The sequence below is a fragment of the Spodoptera frugiperda genome, chromosome 2 (genome assembly GCF_023101765.2).
Source record: "Spodoptera frugiperda isolate SF20-4 chromosome 2, AGI-APGP_CSIRO_Sfru_2.0, whole genome shotgun sequence".
NCBI lineage: Eukaryota > Metazoa > Arthropoda > Insecta > Lepidoptera > Noctuidae > Spodoptera > Spodoptera frugiperda.
The window spans coordinates 8,321,542-8,339,137 of record NC_064213.1 but is presented as its reverse complement, the minus strand read 5'-3'; the positions used below and the strand labels follow the sequence as shown (position 1 = coordinate 8,339,137).

The following is a 17,596-nucleotide window of genomic DNA, read 5'->3' as shown; positions in this document are numbered from 1 at the left end:
AACAGGAGTAGTAACGGGGTGTTTTTTAGTCACTAAGAGTTTGACACTCCCTCTTGCCCCACCCAAGATGAGAGAAGTAATTGGATGATTTCACCTGTTAAAAAAAGCATACCAGAATCAGACCTGTGGATCACTTCGCCTTCAGGAAATTAAAGGCATGATGTTATGTTAGGTAAGCAAAACTTATCTTTATATACTTACAGTTTAGTATCGATGAAGGAAGCAATAATTTGTCTTTAATACAATAAAGTGCTAAGTGAAATTTAATATTAAGTAGTTATTAGTCGTTTATTGGACGTTTCTGTCCGGCGTCGCATGCACGTCGTTCAATCGTCTCAATGCTTACGACTTTCCCGTTCTGCTTCGTCGAGCTATATGATGATATGTCTTTTGATATGCGTAGATCAATCGTGTGTAAACTTAGCTATGCCTCCTTTACTCTAATGCCATGGTCGCATAGAAATTGTGAGCTAATAATGCGCTTAGTTAGCATACGTGCAACACTGTAACCTGATTTCCTATGAAAGGAGCGGTGGAATTATTTGCTTCATGTAGCCGATGTAAAAGGCAATTATTACTTGATATGGATCGGCTTACGCTGGTAGCATATTCGAGTTACGTAATAGGTTAAAATAAATAAATGAATAGATACAGCATGGATAGCTGCAGTTACCTACATGAAGACTATTAGAGTTATCTACTAAAGTATGCTAATAACATTAGGTAGGTGGTGTTGGAGTTGGGTGACCATGGGCGGCGCTGATCGCTTACCATCAGGTGACTCGTCTGCTCGTTTGCCACCTATTCCATAAAAAAGGTACTAGGTACTGCCTCAGAACTTAGATGGACAAGGGATTATTGCTCTGTTACTTGAAAATTAAAAAACAGTAAAGAAATCAGCAATAGTTTTATAAATAATATCTTTTATTTCAGTAGTTAGCATAAGAAATTAATTTACAGCGTTCACGTCAGAAGAGTACTTAGGTATAAAGCATTGTATGGGTAAACGGGCAACACTTTCCCAGCTCTTGTTAGTACAAGAAACTAAAGTTGTACATAGGTAATGTAGAGTTATTTAGTACTCTACACAAAGTGCATTTTGTAGTTTGTATTTATTACAATGTCCGTCGCAATTTCTCCGAACAGAGCTGGTATTCAGACAATTCATACATACCTATATAGGTAAAAAACACATACAAAAAATACCTAGGTTCAGAAAACATTAGACCATTTTACAAAGCTTAATTAACATAAAAATGTGCATTAAACGAAAATAAAAATACTTTTCAGACCGGTTTTTCAGTAGGCACGTAATTATTTTAACTGCAGTTCTTTTTAGACGCCTAGGTAGCCTGTAGCGCATTATTGCATGAATTCTTTTTAAATGAGGTTCGTACATAATAAGTAAGTTAATTACTAACGAAATACATACAACAATTTCTTTCTTTTCTTAAAAATATTAGACAGAATTACTTTATTTTGTGAAGATATTTAGTCCAGTCATTTGGTAGTTTTACCTGGAAAGTATTCCGGGAGTTTTGAAAATTGATGAATTTATAGATTTGGGTATGCTCTTTTCGAATTTCAACTTTGCCACCTCGTACAACCGCCGCTCGCGCCGCCATATTGAAAAAATGGCGCCTAAAAACGGTTTTTTACAAAACTTACGTAACTTACGTACAAACAATGTTTAAACTTACGTACAAACAATGTTTGTACAACACACATTGTTTGTAAACGGTTTTTTATTAATATCTCCGTTCCGACGCATTTGACGAAAAAATATTTATCTACAAAATTAAACTAGAAAAAATTTCCTACAATTTATGTATTGATAACTTTTTCATAAAATCAATAGTTTTTGGCGTACGAGCGCCGCAAAGTATTATTCATCTGCACCACCACGTGTACAAACAATGTGTGTAGGTTCGGTAGGTTCCTGTTTCTGATGTTATATGTGTTATGTTATATGTTCCACCGTGTCCTCCGGGCGATCTTCGCAGTGATGACACCCGGGCGTTTCCTCCCGCCCAATCAAAAACAGGAACCTACCGAAACTCCCGTGTCCGGTGAGCACCTGCGTCAGGCGGTAGGTAAGGACGCCATGGCGCCTCTCTCTCTAACCACTCCTCAAAGAGGGGACTTACCTCTGCAATGACAGCGAGCCCAGCCCTCGGTTGCGACAGTCGTTGCTGCACAACACATATTGTTTGTACACGTAGTGATGCAGATGAATAATACTTTGCGGCCCTCGTACGCCAAAAACTATTGATTTTATGAAAAAGTTATTAATACATAAATTGTAGGAAATTATTTTTAGTTTAATTTTGTAAATAAATATTTTTTCGTAAAATGCGTCGGAACGGAGATATTAATAAAAAACCGTTTTTATGCGCCATTTTTTCAATATGGCGGCGCGAGCGGCGGGTGTACGAGGTGGCAAAGTTGAAATTCGAAAAGAGCATACCCAAATCTATAGTTCACCAATTTTCAAAACTCCCGGAAAACCTTCCAGGTTTTCCGGAAACCCTTTTTATCTACCAAATGACTGGACTAATTAACTACTTTTAATTTAGCTGTGAAGAATATAATTTAACAGATTATAAAATGAAGTGATTCATACAAGAAAATCAGTACATAACACGACGACAAACGCCATAGAACAAACTTAATTTAATATTGCTTTATTCGATTCCATATTCCACATGATACGTTAAACCCGAGTAATGCAAAGCTCGCTTCGACGGAATAAATGGCGGTATTTATTATATTTAAGGCTTCAGTAAAGCCCCATTGTCATGGTCAATCGTGCAGACAAAAGTACAGCGAGTGCATTATCTAACTACCCATCATCTCACAGATTTCGATCAACGACGATGACTTCAACAAAATTAGTATCTAACTCTAACGGCACTAAAATTCGTATCGAACAAAGCAGACTATTTATCTATTAGAACAGTTATTTACATTACCTAGCTATGAAGTGGTTACTTTATATTTACTTAAACATTTGTTTCTTTTATCAGCCTTTCTTTGCAAACGTATCCATGTCCAGTATAAAATATCAAGTCCTTCCATTCGCACTGATGTGACAGTTTGTGCATAATTAAGTTATCGAAGAGTCGACCACTCGATTACCATTTCTATGTAAATTGACTGCAGTTTTCTAGGTGTGACTACGTGTATATGAAGGCCATGTCTATATCATCAACCATTCATACTGCCTTTTATGAAACCATGGAAGATGCACGTGAAAATATTTTACTTACTTCTTAGAATAGGAGAAATGCCAGAATACAATTTCTATAAACCTGTCAGACAAAGGCCAGGGCCGTCTTTAACCTATAGCCGAGTACGGAATTTCGTGTCTCATGCCCATACGGGCGCCCTCCGTGCATTCTGCTATAGAATACCTACTTACTTTATATAATTTATCTAACAAAAGCTACATCTGAGGAAATGGAATCTAAAGTCCTCAACTATTTAGCATACGAACATACGATAGTGAGACGGCCCTTCTTCCTAAGCGAACCCCACGTGCCTATTTACAAGTATGATGGATGCGAGCAAGCCTTGAACTACTTATTTAAACATTTTTACAGTTATTGCAATTTAACAACATCATCTTACTTTACACGACATTCACCATAAGTGTACAACATAGATACAGGCCGGACTCTTCAAAAAGCGACATTTCTTTCTGTCACTCAAAGATGCTTACAGGTAAATCAGGATATTAATGGTTAGCCAAAAGACCTTTAACAAGTGCCGGCTTTTCGTTTAGCTCTTATACATAAAAATATCAATCGTATTCCTTTCTTATGCTACACAAAACAGACCCAGTCTTATCCGTAACCTTGTAACTTCCTATAAGGCTCTCTCTTCGTTTAAACCTGTACGTGCAGAGTATACCATTATATTTTGACGTGGTGTTGTGGGCGATCGTCATCGTCACTGTGTTCCTCTTGGAGCAGCAGACTGTCTGGCGGGCCGCGAGGTGGCGCTCGAGCACTGCCCGACCGCCGTGACCCGCCTCGACTGAACATCTTCGAGAGCTGGGCGAACTTCTTGCGGGATGCTGCGAAGAAAAATATAGAACAATAATATTTCACACTATTGGAACGATTTTTATACGAGTAGTTGTAGTGTTTGATATTAAATAATGGGTCAAAATATTGCTCTCTTAACCCCTTTTAACGTTTAACTTACTCTTTTAACCCCTTTACTATTTATAATAAACGTTTTAGGCGCACGGTTTGTTTAAAATGGAGTCACTCAGTATAGCAAAGAAGGTACCTACAGCACTAACCATAGTACGAGCAGGTACTGATTCAAGATGACTCACTCTGAGAATATCTCTACCACTTTATCAAGGAGACAGAAAACTCATAAGATATTCTGCACCTAATACAATTTTCCACAGGTAGGTACTCACATTTGCCCATGTTCTTTAGCCTCTCCTTAAACGCAGCCTCATCGTCATGACACTTCGTTTTCTGTCCCTGTTCACTGTCTAACGCAGCCATGAACTCCTGGTTCCATCGCAGTTCCGCCATGAACTCCTCATTCTGCAGGAAGGTAGCGATTCTGTCATCATCCATCTCTAAACTCAGGTCTATTCTCGCGTCTGTGCCAGGTGGTATTCGCAGAAACATGGGAGGTAGAGGGCCCAGCATTCTAGGCACCCATTTTCTTCTTACAGCTAAGGGTATTGAATCGTCATCAACGTCCCTGTAATTTAAAGTACTTAATTAATTACGTAGTTTTATAATGAAGTGATGTATCTACAAAAAACCTAAACCTTGCGTCTATAACGAAGAACCCACTTATGAAACATGTATTGTTTTAAAATAAAAAGGTTACCTTTGGAAAATTCATAAGTGATGAGTTAGAATTACAGCGGCGCGTGACACAAATATAAGTAGAAAAATATTGTTCCTTGTTCATGTTAGAATTAAAACGTGCCAGGGAAGAAATAATTAAATAATACCTATAACTTATTTTACACTAACACTTCTTCACTAACGTTTACTAGGAAAGTTCTCGTGAATTTTCTGACGATATCAATTCGATTTATCCATTCTTATTTTCGGTCAAGTTAACTTAATGTGATACTCATTACCTATTAACCGTTTCCGTGCGGATGATGCCGCACAGGCACCATGTAAATCTAATGCGTATGGCGTATGGTGCCCGAGAGGATACAAAACTAAATCATACAAAACTCGGCTTAAACGACATTCGTCAAAAGAGCCCCCTAAATAAAAGTGTCTTTATTTGTCACCCTTATCATGCCCACAGTGTTCGTTTTAAGTAATTTCGCAAATTAGCTGACATCAGGGGTTGTAAACCAAGTTGCCGACACATTTTATTATTGATTATAATTCTAACAGCCCACTTTCTGGAATGTTTCTCAAAAATCAAATGCTTTTGTCATAAGGTTCATTGTTGCCTAAAAACGTACAAAGAGTGCGCTGTTCGCCGGCCCTTCGCCTACGAAGTACCGTATTTCCTTGAGTATACGGTTGATTATTGTTTAAAACTACGCCGTTCATAATTGTTTGCGCCGGCGCACAGTATAATATTTTGATAAACTAGACGGACAAAAGTCAATTTAGGACATGTCTTAAATGATCCTTCTAACGCCAAAGAATCAAGACAAGCTGCTTTGCTCTGGTATTGGTACAAAATAAATTTGTCCCGCTAGTTTTTCATACTAACTGTGCTTTTTTACTGTGCTGTGTTTTTCATACTCAAGTGGTACGTGTATAAATTCTTTACAACACTTGAATAAATAAATCCATGAAATAATGCAAAAAGGTTTACGACCCCTAATATAAATTAGTCACTTACCTTCCATTTCCATAAAAACACACAGATCGTCACTTTTAAACGCACTGAACGAATTTACTGACTGCCTACGTTAGATACACAATGTCAAATGATTATTTTAGCAATTAGAAACACGAAAACAAGCTAAAAGTGACAATTCATGGCGGATGATTCCCCAGGGGAATCATCAAACTTTCTGGCGCTTGGTGCCTCAGAGGCATCACAGAATTTTTGTTTGACGCCAGGCACTAAAGATTGCTAAAAAGACTTCCGCACGGAATCGGTTAACAGAAAATTGATCCGTCTATTCTGTAAATAAACTCGCTGCCAGAATATTTCTGCTAGTCATGCTAACCTGTTGCGAAGTGTGGATGACAATATGACTACGAACGGAAGACGTAATCGTTTCGACCGACACAATAACCTGAAGCCATTGACGCGGTTTGTTTATATCTCAGCCGTCGCCAGAACTATTGTTCGCGACGCTGTTAGCTCATGTCTCAAAAAATATTTAAGTTAACATTTAGACAAAGTAATAAGTTTATACTTACACGAGGGCTGTGGTATCGTTATCCTCGCCATTGTCAGTAGCTCTGCAGCCCGAGCGACGGTCTTTACGACGTGACGGCGTGCTGCTCTCCACTCGTTCCATTTCGAGCCGCAAACGTTCGTTTTGGTTATCCGTACTCATAGCTAGAAGTTGGTCAATAGTCGCATCCACAGCGCCTTGGTTAGCGCGTAGTACGGCTTCAATAACATCGTCGTCCATATCTGGGAACATCGTTTTGAAATCGGTCATCGCCTGCGTGAACTCTAGCTGCATGGTGGACGCCATCGTGCCGGCGGCCTGCGGCACGCGACACACTAGAAACGTCACAAGTGCGAGCCCCTCGCCGGCGAAACAGCTGATATGTGACGCAGAAGTGCCGCAGTGCTGATGAGGTCTGTGGCCGTGCGCCTCACGGCCATCCTCGTGGCGCACTGCACGCCGGCCCGCTCCGTGTCCTCAACGCGCTAATTAGCGGTGTGTTTGCTGCAATAGTCCTGTATTAGCGGTGCGGTGCACCGATCATGATGTGCAATTTTCACTTTCGTCGTTTTCAGATGTTTTGCGCAGGCGCGAAGAGAGGCGGGGGACCGTCGATATAAATAGAGAATGCAGGCGACGGCGCGCGTCCCGACGGCCGGCGTCGTCCGAGCGCGACCCTCTCTATCACTGAACCTGCCGCCGTATGGCGCGTCGCTGAGCTGCGCGCGCAGATGCAGCCCATTGTTTGTAAATCATGTTTGTCCCTAAACATGACCTTTAAAGCTGCCGAAGAAGTTTAGGGATCTATGCCTGTTCTTACGTAACTTGTTGTATAACACTAGGCACACTCAGCTCATCAATAGAGAGGGAGTTCATAGTGCGGAGTAAATATTCTTGTAGAATTTTCTTTTATAGAAAAATCTTTAAAGGATTTTCTTTAATATTATTGTAGGATTTTCTTATATAGAAAAATACATTGCATTTTAAACTTCTTAATACCGGTGTATCGAGATCTTGTTTGGCAGATGAATATAATTTAGATTTTTTCTCTCTTCTTTATTTAACATCTCTTTATATTTTTTATTCAGACTTTACATTTTCAGTAGGATTATCCAGTATTTGGGCTTCAAGACCAATTAATAATATGTTTTATATTTTTGTAGGATCCAATTTGGGTAGTTTGGTATTTGAAATGTAAGTATTTAAAAATGAATTAATGATGAAAAAGTCATTTGAATTTAGACAGTACTGCGAGGAAGCAGGAATTTTGCCCGGCATTGGACAATTGGCTTCTTTTTACTGTATGTAAAAAGACAAACGGCTTGCATCATACTTGGTTAAAAATTGATGATAACGAACATTCTGCCAGTTTTTGCGTCGGGGAATAAAAGTCTGATGTTATGTCACTGACATCTAATTAAAGAATTTAAAATAGTTTTTATTTATGATTTATTTCAAGAATATTTTACATTAAGTATAATTTAATAAGTAATTAGTTATACACGTCAATTTATCATTAGTGCATTTACAATGTAGGTACTAAAATAGACGAAATAACTAAGAATTTCATAAACAACATAAGATAGTGTTAGTTGTTAAAACTGAGCAAATAATTTCGATCAATGAGATAATCTAATGTCCGCCCAATTCCCACTAACCACTAATACACATGAAATTGGAAATGACACGAATCTGACAACTAACATTAACGAGATTTGGCTTTTAACGTTATTAGTAAACTATTATGATTGGGCGAGGCCTATCATTACAATTAGGTACATACATAAAAGCGTAGTAGAAGTGAACGCTGACGCATTTCCATACTTTAGGCCAATACGAAACTACTTACGGTGTCTTACCAAATTACCACATAAAGCGTTGAGAACAGCAAGGTCTACGTCACACCCTATCTAAGGTAAGGTACTACAGTTACATATAATTACACAGTACGTACCTATGTTTAGAATGATGTTTCACAAGATTAGGTACTACAAATAATCGTTAGCGATATGATAAGGCACCTATGAGTGGCACGCGTCTCTGCCCAAGTTCCATGGTAGCACAAACAAATCCGGTCAGTGTCGGTGAAACAAACGTGAATAACTATTACATATGAATGTACTTTCCTATTATATTTATAAGATATAATTATAGATCTCACGAGGAACGCTACTGCAAGCTCAGATTACTATCAACCCTGAGTAGTCATACACCATGTAATCAAATAATTCTCAAGTTTATATTACACAGATTTATTCAAATCATTATTTCAAACAGCTATGATAATTTTAAGAGTGTAAACTCATAAGCCCATCGAAATAATCACGTTAATAAAACTGTATTAAAAGAGTGAGTTTATATTCATAGAGACTTGATTTTATTTTTCTACCTACAAATACAAATGAGTTTTAACTGTGACATTACATCAAGTGGTTAACTACAGTTCAATACAACAGCTATACTGATGCACACTACTGCAACGTCAGGACTCGAGGCCACTACCAGTCAAATAATAATGGACGGCGTAATGTCACAAATTGACGCCACACTAAGTTTGACAATGCAAAATTCAGGAATGTATAAATCAATTTATATTTGTATACATTTCAAACAAAATACTGTCGAAGACATCTTTATAACAAAATTATCATAAAATATATCCAACATAGTAAATTAAACTAAGTACAGAAATTCTAACGAACGAGATACCTTGTCGAGTGCCTCGGGTGTACTTAACGGTGTATCCAATGATTCGGAAGGAATATAATCCTAATGATTTCATGAAGTACAAAAATAAAATTTATTACAATCAACGCAATGGCACAATACTCCTGGTATGACAAAACGAGATATTTTACCTGTGGCCCTATCCCACAGAGTCAAGCACAAGAATTACAACAGTATTAATATTACAAAATAAAAATAAATAATACGAAAACGATCTCAGTGACTTCTCTAAAAATAAATATACAACTAGATGAAAGTGAAAGACAAAGATTTTAAAAAATAACTTTAGATATTAAGTTTTTTAAATGAAAGCAACGAGGATTATAACCAAAATTTATTAATAATAACAATCATAAGGGCCTGGCTTGTAAATATCAACAGATCTTTAGATGATTCTACTTGCTGTGCAGTAATTTTAGTGCAAATCGTGCAGTTGCAAGATTTGAGCGCTACTGTAGAGCACCAAATAATTACTATGTCAGATATCGGTATAATAGAATTGGATTCTTTTCCAGTATAAGTAGACATCGCTTTTTTGTGGAATAAGCCGGTAAACGGGCAGACGGTTCACCTGATTGTCAGCATCACCGCCCATGGACACCCGAAACACCAAAGGTGTTGGCGGCCTTTTGGGGGTTAGGAATTACAGTTGTTGGAGGAATCGGGGATTGGGAAGATTGAGAAGGGGGATAATTGGGTCTCCGGTTATCTCACTCACACAACGCAAGCGTTATTTCACGTCGTTTTCTATGATGCCGTGATATCGCTTTACAAAATAATTCCATACATCCAGCTTGTATTGGGAAAGATTTGAACATAGCATTTATATAGCAGTAGCGCTACGAAGAAGTTTATGTCGTCATTAAATAGCCCTTATGTGTGAGAATCCTCGGTGCTGTCAGATATAGAATGAGATTCAGACGCGCGCCTGCGTGCCGTTCTGTGGCAGCACCACCATGGTGTGAGTCGCCTGCGGCACTGCTTGCTCACTCTGTGCCCTCTCCTGCTGGGGGAAGGAAAGGAAATGTTATTCTATAAAATACTTTGTGAAGTTTGTAGAAATATTTGTTTTATATGGGATAAAGCGGCAAAAAAGCAGACGAATCACCCGATTGCAAGTAATCGGCGTTGTTTATTGACATGGAGGATTGGGCCTTTTGGGTTTATCGTATTTCGAAACTTTCAAATCAAAATGATTATAATTTGCTAGTGTGGTTAATTTCTTTTAGACCATATAACATGTTACATACACATGTGACTTAATATCAGTGAGTACTTACAACGGTTGTAAGCGAGGGGTCAGCGGCGGCCATGAGCGTGGCGGCGCGGTACGAGGGCGGCGGAGTCTGTTTGACGGCCTCCTCGTAGTCCGGCAGCAGGCTGGAGTAGTCGGGCACGGGCGCGGCCGCGTACGCCGGCATCTGGCCCGTGCTCACTACGTCATCGCTCGAGATCACGAACGGAGTCTGTAGTGCGTGCGCGCGCATCGTCAGGTACTTGTAGCAGCGCCATACTACGCTGATACAGTAGCCCTGTGGAAACAGATGAAGATACATTAGTATTATTCGAAATTGGATTCAAAATACTGGCCAGTTAGGCTGAATTACAATAAGAAAATTGACAAGAGGTTACATTTGATTCTTAATTCAAGACATCCATAGAACTAAATATACGTAAAAAGGTAGATTACCTTGAGCAGCACGGCAAGTAGGAATGCAGAGAGTACGACGAGTGCGAGACAGGGCGCCGGCAGCTGCAGCAACTGAGCACGCCAAGGCACGCGCCGGGTCTCTGCCACCAGTCGGTGGATGGAGCGCAAGTAGCATAGGTAGCCCGTAGCGGTCAGGCTGCAGGACAAAAAATAATAATATTTATTATTCAGATATACAAATGAGAATAAATACAAAATAAGTAAACAGTATATCTGACATAGTTTAGTGCCTGTACCAGGAACTCCTAACACATTAGTATCAATCCAGTGGTTCCCAAAGTAGTGTAGACGACCTCAGGAAAATTTTACCGTAACCAATATAAAAAAGATACGGTACGGTCGATTGGTGCGTAGTTCTACTGATAAGGTCTAGTTAAATTCGCTCACAAGTAAGTTGTGCTCACCATCAACTAAAAAGTAGGTACCTAAATACCTAGCCTTTTCTAGTTTTTATTTTTAACTGAATATAATACGCATCTGGGGGCACGGCAGTGCCCCCGCCAAGTCGAGCAAAAAAAATGCGGCACGGCCGTACCATCCTTTTCCGAAGTGGGGCCTTTTTCGACCCCCTATAATTCGGTTGTGGATAAAGCAAGAAACCTGAATCTTCAGAACTAATCCGGCATTGTATAAACACGGAATATTTAAAATTTCAGTCAATTTGAACCAGTAGTTTAAGAATGACAACTTGTTAAACTTTCTAAATTTTGTCACTCACTGATCACCGATCAAAAAGTCCAAGGCACTTCTAGCAGACTTAGAAGCTTCATATTTGGAATACATATAGAGTTTAGTGTCTTAATCATGGGAAAACTTAAATATTTTGTAATTTCGGTCCAGTTTTCCAAATACACCAACTGCATCAATAACTTTGTAATCCCATATAAATATATGGGATTACAAAGTTATTTATGCAGTTGGTGGTTGGTGGTGGTTATAAATTTAATAGGTGTAGATAGGTACCTACCATATGAGGCAAGGGAGGGGGTATAGGGTGGGTAAGGGTGTGTTTAGCCCATGAAACTGAACAACATTATTACTTGTAAAATGGTCGACGTAATGAAAAACACATGATTGGACATGTCTTGAAGTACGAATATCTAATAAAACAATATATTATAATTTAAATCTGTTATTCGTTAGAAGTAGATGGTATCAAAAAGAAAGGCTCTACAAAAAGAAGTGAGATCCCATCAAAAACATCCTGTAAAAAACCCAAGTCTCGCAGCTCAGTCTTTCTACCGTCAAAAGTTGTGAGATCCATGTAATACCAAGTCGGTTAATCTATTTAGTGTCTACTTGAAGGACCTTCTGTCTTAAGTTATTACATAAGTTATTATCATGCCAATATTAAAAATATTTAACGTTTTAAACAAATAGATCGACTTGGACATCGCATGAAAACAAAATGAATATTACAATATTATATTAGATTCTTTAGTCTCTCGCGCCTCACGCGATTGAAACTCTCGTTCCTGTTGGTCGCTGGCCCGTCGTGCTGTGTAGTGTGATACATACTAATAATCAAATCAAGCGATGTCCAAGTCGATCTATTTGTTTAAAACGTTAAATATTTTTAATATTGGCATGATAATAACTTATGTAATAACTTAAGACAGAAGGTCCTTCAAGTAGACACTAAATAGATTAACCGACTTGGTATTACATGGATCTCACAACTTTTGACGGTAGAAAGACTGAGCTGCGAGACTTGGGTTTTTTACAGGATGTTTTTGATGGGATTTGAATTTACGTCACAACAGCTGGCTCTAAGACTTTGAAAGAGTATCAAGTTTGGATTGACGTAATACAACTATTATTAGTATGAAATTATTAGATATTCTATACAGATTTTAAAGTTTATATATAAGTATCTATGAGAGGTTGGACAAAACTTGATTAATAATTATGGTTGTGACTCATAATGTATTTTCAATGCATTTATTTTATCAGTGGCCTTGCTTTTTAATCTGGTTTCAACAGATCTATCATCTATCACATTACGCTACGCTGGAATAAACTCAGTAAATGAACTAATACTTCTGACTAGTATCACACTAGTATCATTATTCACCAGTTATGGTTATTAATCCTATGCTATATGGGGCGATTCTTATGCCGTTTATAACGCCAATAATCTTCAGGCTTGGCAGGCGGGTTGCATATAAAATAAATATCATGGTAAAATAACTTACACAGTGATAGCAAAGTCGAAGATCTGAAGACAGAAGAAAGGAAGTAGATGGGCCGGCTTGCCGAGCGCGGCTCCGTAGATCAGCATGAATGTGATGGCCAGGGTACACACTGTAACCAGTGCACCCACATCCACATCATCTAGTACACACAGAGTTACCAAATATTAGATTATTTTATTACAATGACACCAATAGTTACGGATAATACAGAAATAATCGTGAAATGCATACATTTTCCCTAGATGTGTGATGATGAAGCTAGTTAAACAGAAATTGGACTAAATATGTTGTTTTATCTAATTTATGTTGCCAATGCAATTATGTGGCATTTTTCATGTGGATTTTTTTTTATTTTGCTTTAACTAAATAACTATATGATTCCCTGTCCAAATAAATTAAGTACCTCGCTTCTAAGAATACTTCAATTCGTGTGTAATCTATTTATCGAATTATTAAGATCAATGCATTCAAAATATTACCACGATTTTTAACTATGACAACAAACAAAAAAATACCATGCGCCGCGCTCGTCGGCTGGCTGTGACCGACCCGAGCAAGAATAGTCGGTATAATGATTATTAATGATAAATTATGCAAATCAGTAAATCCCGAAGTCTAAGATAACATTTTTTAAGAATTATCAAACAATAAAGAAAGAAAACTAGAATTTATTTGTGTGTCACAAGTTTCAGAATCACACAGCCAGATAAAAGATTCATAATATTTACATATACATTACCAGTTAATGCTGTCAATAATGCAGCCAACATAGATGCAAATGCCTTGGTCATTATTATCTAAGTCTAATCACTGAAGGAAAATTTAATTGCGAAAATTCACTGTTTTTAACTTTCAACAAACACAAATTGTCAACACAATCGAACAACAATAAAAAAATAAACAAACTCTAAAGATAAAAAATACACCACTGGATACTTTTACTCAAATATTTACGCAACTTTATGTTTAAAACTTATTCCTAACAATTTAAAAAGGAACGTAAATAAACTGCACTGGCGATCACGTGATAAAAACAATGTGGCTGAAAATACCACCGCGAGCTGTGATTGGTCACAACAAACAAGTAGACAGAGAAACGATGTAGTAGTAGATGTAGTAGTGAAGTGAGAGAAGTGTCCAAAAGTGACTCCTTTCCGCTCGTTAGTAAATAGTAGTAATCGCTAGGGTCGCGTAACTTAGACCGATGTACACGTAGGGTTGCCAACATTATTTTTTTGTCCAATATAGCTTTTTTTTTATAAATGTGATCTATTAAAATATATAAACGCTTCAAAAAAGTATAGTATTTTAGTAGGGAAGAATAAAAATAGTTTTGCATTTTTTAATGCTTTTTTTATACGAGTTATACCTATTTTTGAAACTAGTAGTAGTCTGATTTGTATTGTAGTTTTATCAGTTACATTAATCTTCAAAATATTTTGATGAAGCTAAGCTAATATTTCTTTAAAAGTATATGTATAGTGTAGAGCCCCGAAATATAGTAGAATACAATACTACATAATAAAGTACCTACGGTTGGCAACCCTATGTACACCCGGAGCTGCGGACTATTTAGCGGGTTTACCGGGGCTCCGGCTCGAAAAGCAGGAGGAGGAACGGAGTTGGTTTTAGTTAGTAAAAGTCTGACACTCTCTCTCGCCTCGTCCAAGATGGGAGAAGCCATTGGATGATTTTCCCCCCTAAAAAAAAACACAATATGCAGGCGCGCGGTCTGTCTATATGTGGATGTAAACTATTTAATTTGGCATTTTTTTTAAACTTTTTTTGTATTATTATCATAATAGTTATGTACATTTTATGTATATGTTATTCACGATATTTGTAAGGTAGGCAAAGTCTCATTGCCTATAAGGTCTGCACGTCCCTGATTTAGACTCGTGCAGCTTTGTGTTTAAGGTCACAGCTGTTGCCTAACGAGTCCCGAGTCCGAGCGATTATTCATAAATACATGAAATGTCAAATCTTAGCAAAATTTAAATCCTATCCATAATCCATCCATGTCCAAGTTCTGATGCTTACATCAGAACTTGGACATGGATGTAGGATTTGAGATATAGGACAATGAAAGAAAGTCGTTGGCAAACACGCCAAATCAATACTTCAACGAGATAACCAAAAATAGGAAATGGCCTTATTGCAAAACTGCAAATGCCTTTCCAGCCAGTTAGGTACAAATTCATCGATTTTATGACCAGCTATGGGACAATATCATATCTAAATATAACAAAACTTATACTGTCAATAGCATTGTTGATGAGTACATGATCATAGATAAAGTCTGTAAATTACTCATAGTATTAAAAAAATAAAACAAAATCAAAATAATAATGTGATATGAGAAAAAAATTATGACAGACCGATGGCGCAGTGACTGGGCTACAGGGTGCTGCGTAAAGTGTCGCGGGTTCGATTCTGGCACAGAACAATTCTGCGTGATGCAGGAATTATAGTTCTGGGTCTAGATGTGGTCTGCGTGCAAAGTCTTATTTTCATGCAACTTTAACGTGACTTCAAGATAGGCAAGCTACTTCACCTTTTAAGGCCTTTCTAACACTTTTTAGCGGCTTTTAAGTCGACACTTACGATATATAAGGCTGTGATCTCTGGGTGGTTCAACATGTTGCGGGAACGAGCTTGGTGGAGGCTCCACGTTGGAAAGAGGCGTGGGAATGGCTTCATTGCCTCGCGCTACATCGCTCCAGTTCGGGACAGGTGCAGAGTCTCGCTCCAGTTCGTCAAGCAGTCGGGGATCGCGTACTATAGCAGCTAGGACTCCTAACGCTATGAGGTGCAGCATCTACAAAGAAATTATTTATATAAATGCTTCAGAGTTACAGTCTTTCTCCAGCCACATTTCCAGATTAGGTGCTTTTGCTGATATTGATTTTGACAGATCTCAAATAATACTTTGACAGAACAAGGAATCTAAACAAACTTAGTATATTTCATGTTAAAAACTCTGTAATAAAAGACTATTAATATTGTTTTAAACTTACGAGGTGCCATGTCCCCAAGAGAATGGTGCCTGTGCGCACATGTAGACAGAAGCAACAGCGCCATTCGCTGTTACGCTCACTCCCTAATTTGGGACGAAATCTTAACATTTTGACCTGTGAAAAAATATAACAGTAAATATAATTACTGATTGAAACCAGAGGTGTGAAGTGCTTAAAATATGCCTTAGACTGTGACAATGGTTTATAATTAATGTTGTTTGTAATAATGCAATCACAACTGGTTTGAGTCATCCAAATGTTGAATTCATTGCAAGTAATTAAAATCATTTTTTAATGTCTTTTAAACAGTTCCACTGTCTTCTCTGCTAATATTGCCATTATTTTAATGTATTTTAAATAACTATTTAATTATTACACCAGTTTGCAAATGAAGTTATTTTAAAATTACTTTGTAAAGTATCTACTTGAGTGGTAGAAATGGGGTCTACAGTTGTGTACATATTTGTATTATTCAACACATTTTAATTTTTACAGTATTGTTTTTCTTTATAATGAGATATGAAATGATAAGTAAGTAGGTATTATGTAAAGTAATAAAAATGATAATGTGATAACATTACTCATTCCTACTTCTGTTTATGTTTCAGTTTAAAAGTATTTTCCTTTTTCAATAGGTACATTAATGTTATTAAAATGCTACATAACGTTAATGTTTTTTTTTATTGCTATTTTTAGTCATTGTTTGACCTTGGAATGAGTTATGATTTAAACAAGTTACATGTATTTTTTACAATATTATGAAAATACATAGATACAACAAAATGTATTAAAACTAATTTGATATAAATTGATACACATATTCACAACACTAATTCTCTTTCAAATGGACCATACAAACAAGACTAAATCTGGTACAAACAATAAATTAAGAATGAACGTTTTTATTACTTCATTTTTGTAATATTTACTGTGCCACCAAATAGATTTCACACAATAACATTATGACATGAGCTGACTTGACTTGTTTCTATGTACATTTCTGGGGTTATTTTATCACATTCTGGAAATAACAATTTCTTTTTCTTCATTGTAGTGTGATGTGACAAAACATTGTGCACCCCAAGGTGCTTCAATAGAGTGGAGTTAAAGTTATTGTCGCAACAAAATGAATAAATCGTGCCTGAACAACAACACTGAAGTGTTGATAAGGTTCTTTCAAACATCGACATTGTATTAATGAAAAACACTGTGTTGTTATCGAGGCAGTCGGGGCTACGAAATATCGTGGCAATGAAATAAATTCATACTTCCAAATATTATTTTGCAGCGCATATGTTTATGTACGTAACAAATCAGTATATGCTAATTAGATTATCCAATAACAAATCTATGTCTTTAATAACTAGTCTACTTGCCTGTTTTTATTGTGATTCTATAATTTCGTAAAATTTACCACAAATACTTGAATAAAATTGCTTACACAAAATTATTAAAGGTATTTTCTCTTCTCTTTCCAACTGTAGTCAATTCTTATTCATTCATTTTTACATCAATAGTTCAATTCAATAGACAATCTATGAACGACATTCAAAGATGTGAATGAAATTGTTCAAACCACATGTTT

General features: G+C 37.1%; 2 protein-coding genes and 1 long non-coding RNA gene across 6 annotated transcripts; 1 reads left to right on the top strand and 2 right to left on the bottom strand.

Annotated features, from left to right (window-relative positions):
- Positions 1-2,533: 2,533 nt before the first annotated feature.
- LOC118268786 (CUE domain-containing protein 1) lies at positions 2,534-6,940 on the bottom strand. The gene is made up of 3 exons (XM_035583449.2): positions 6,384-6,940; positions 4,436-4,731; positions 2,534-4,078 (listed from the first exon to the last, which is right to left on the bottom strand). Exons 1-3 carry the CDS (start codon positions 6,665-6,667, stop codon positions 3,915-3,917), a joined length of 744 nt encoding a protein of 247 aa, XP_035439342.1. The 5' UTR covers positions 6,668-6,940; the 3' UTR covers positions 2,534-3,914.
- Positions 6,714-9,271, top strand: LOC126912219 (uncharacterized). Its single transcript, XR_007706839.1, has 2 exons — positions 6,714-6,856; positions 6,937-9,271. It is a non-coding gene; the product is annotated as an uncharacterized LOC126912219 (long non-coding RNA).
- LOC118268779 (lysosomal-associated transmembrane protein 4A) lies at positions 7,794-17,586 on the bottom strand. 4 transcript variants are annotated; one of them, XM_050703337.1, is made up of 7 exons: positions 17,453-17,586; positions 16,012-16,125; positions 15,599-15,812; positions 12,995-13,133; positions 10,779-10,935; positions 10,369-10,620; positions 7,794-10,094 (listed from the first exon to the last, which is right to left on the bottom strand). In XM_050703337.1, exons 2-7 carry the CDS (start codon positions 16,117-16,119, stop codon positions 10,005-10,007), a joined length of 960 nt encoding a protein of 319 aa, XP_050559294.1. In that variant the 5' UTR covers positions 16,120-16,125; positions 17,453-17,586; the 3' UTR covers positions 7,794-10,004. The 4 variants fall into 4 exon arrangements, with proteins under 4 accessions (XP_050559294.1, XP_050559297.1, XP_050559296.1 ...); XM_050703340.1 differs by having other exon boundaries at positions 7,794-10,091; XM_050703339.1 differs by having other exon boundaries at positions 7,794-10,091; positions 17,388-17,546.
- Between the last annotated feature and the right edge of the window lie 10 nt (positions 17,587-17,596).

Coding starts and splice junctions, on each gene's coding strand:
- LOC118268779 (XM_050703337.1), bottom strand. CDS start 16,119: ATGTTAAGATTTCGTCCCAAATTAGGGAGTGAGCGTAACAGCGAATGG. Junction 10,936..12,994: donor TTCGACTTTGCTATCACTGT/GTAAGTTATTTT, acceptor TTTGTCCTGCAG/CCTGACCGCTACGGGCTACC. Junction 10,095..10,368: donor ACCCCTCGCTTACAACCGTT/GTAAGTACTCAC, acceptor TCCTTCCCCCAG/CAGGAGAGGGCACAGAGTGA.
- LOC118268786 (XM_035583449.2), bottom strand. CDS start 6,667: ATGGCGTCCACCATGCAGCTAGAGTTCACGCAGGCGATGACCGATTTC. Junction 4,732..6,383: donor AACGATACCACAGCCCTCGT/GTAAGTATAAAC, acceptor TTTAAATTACAG/GGACGTTGATGACGATTCAA. Junction 4,079..4,435: donor GCTAAAGAACATGGGCAAAT/GTGAGTACCTAC, acceptor TTTTCTTCGCAG/CATCCCGCAAGAAGTTCGCC.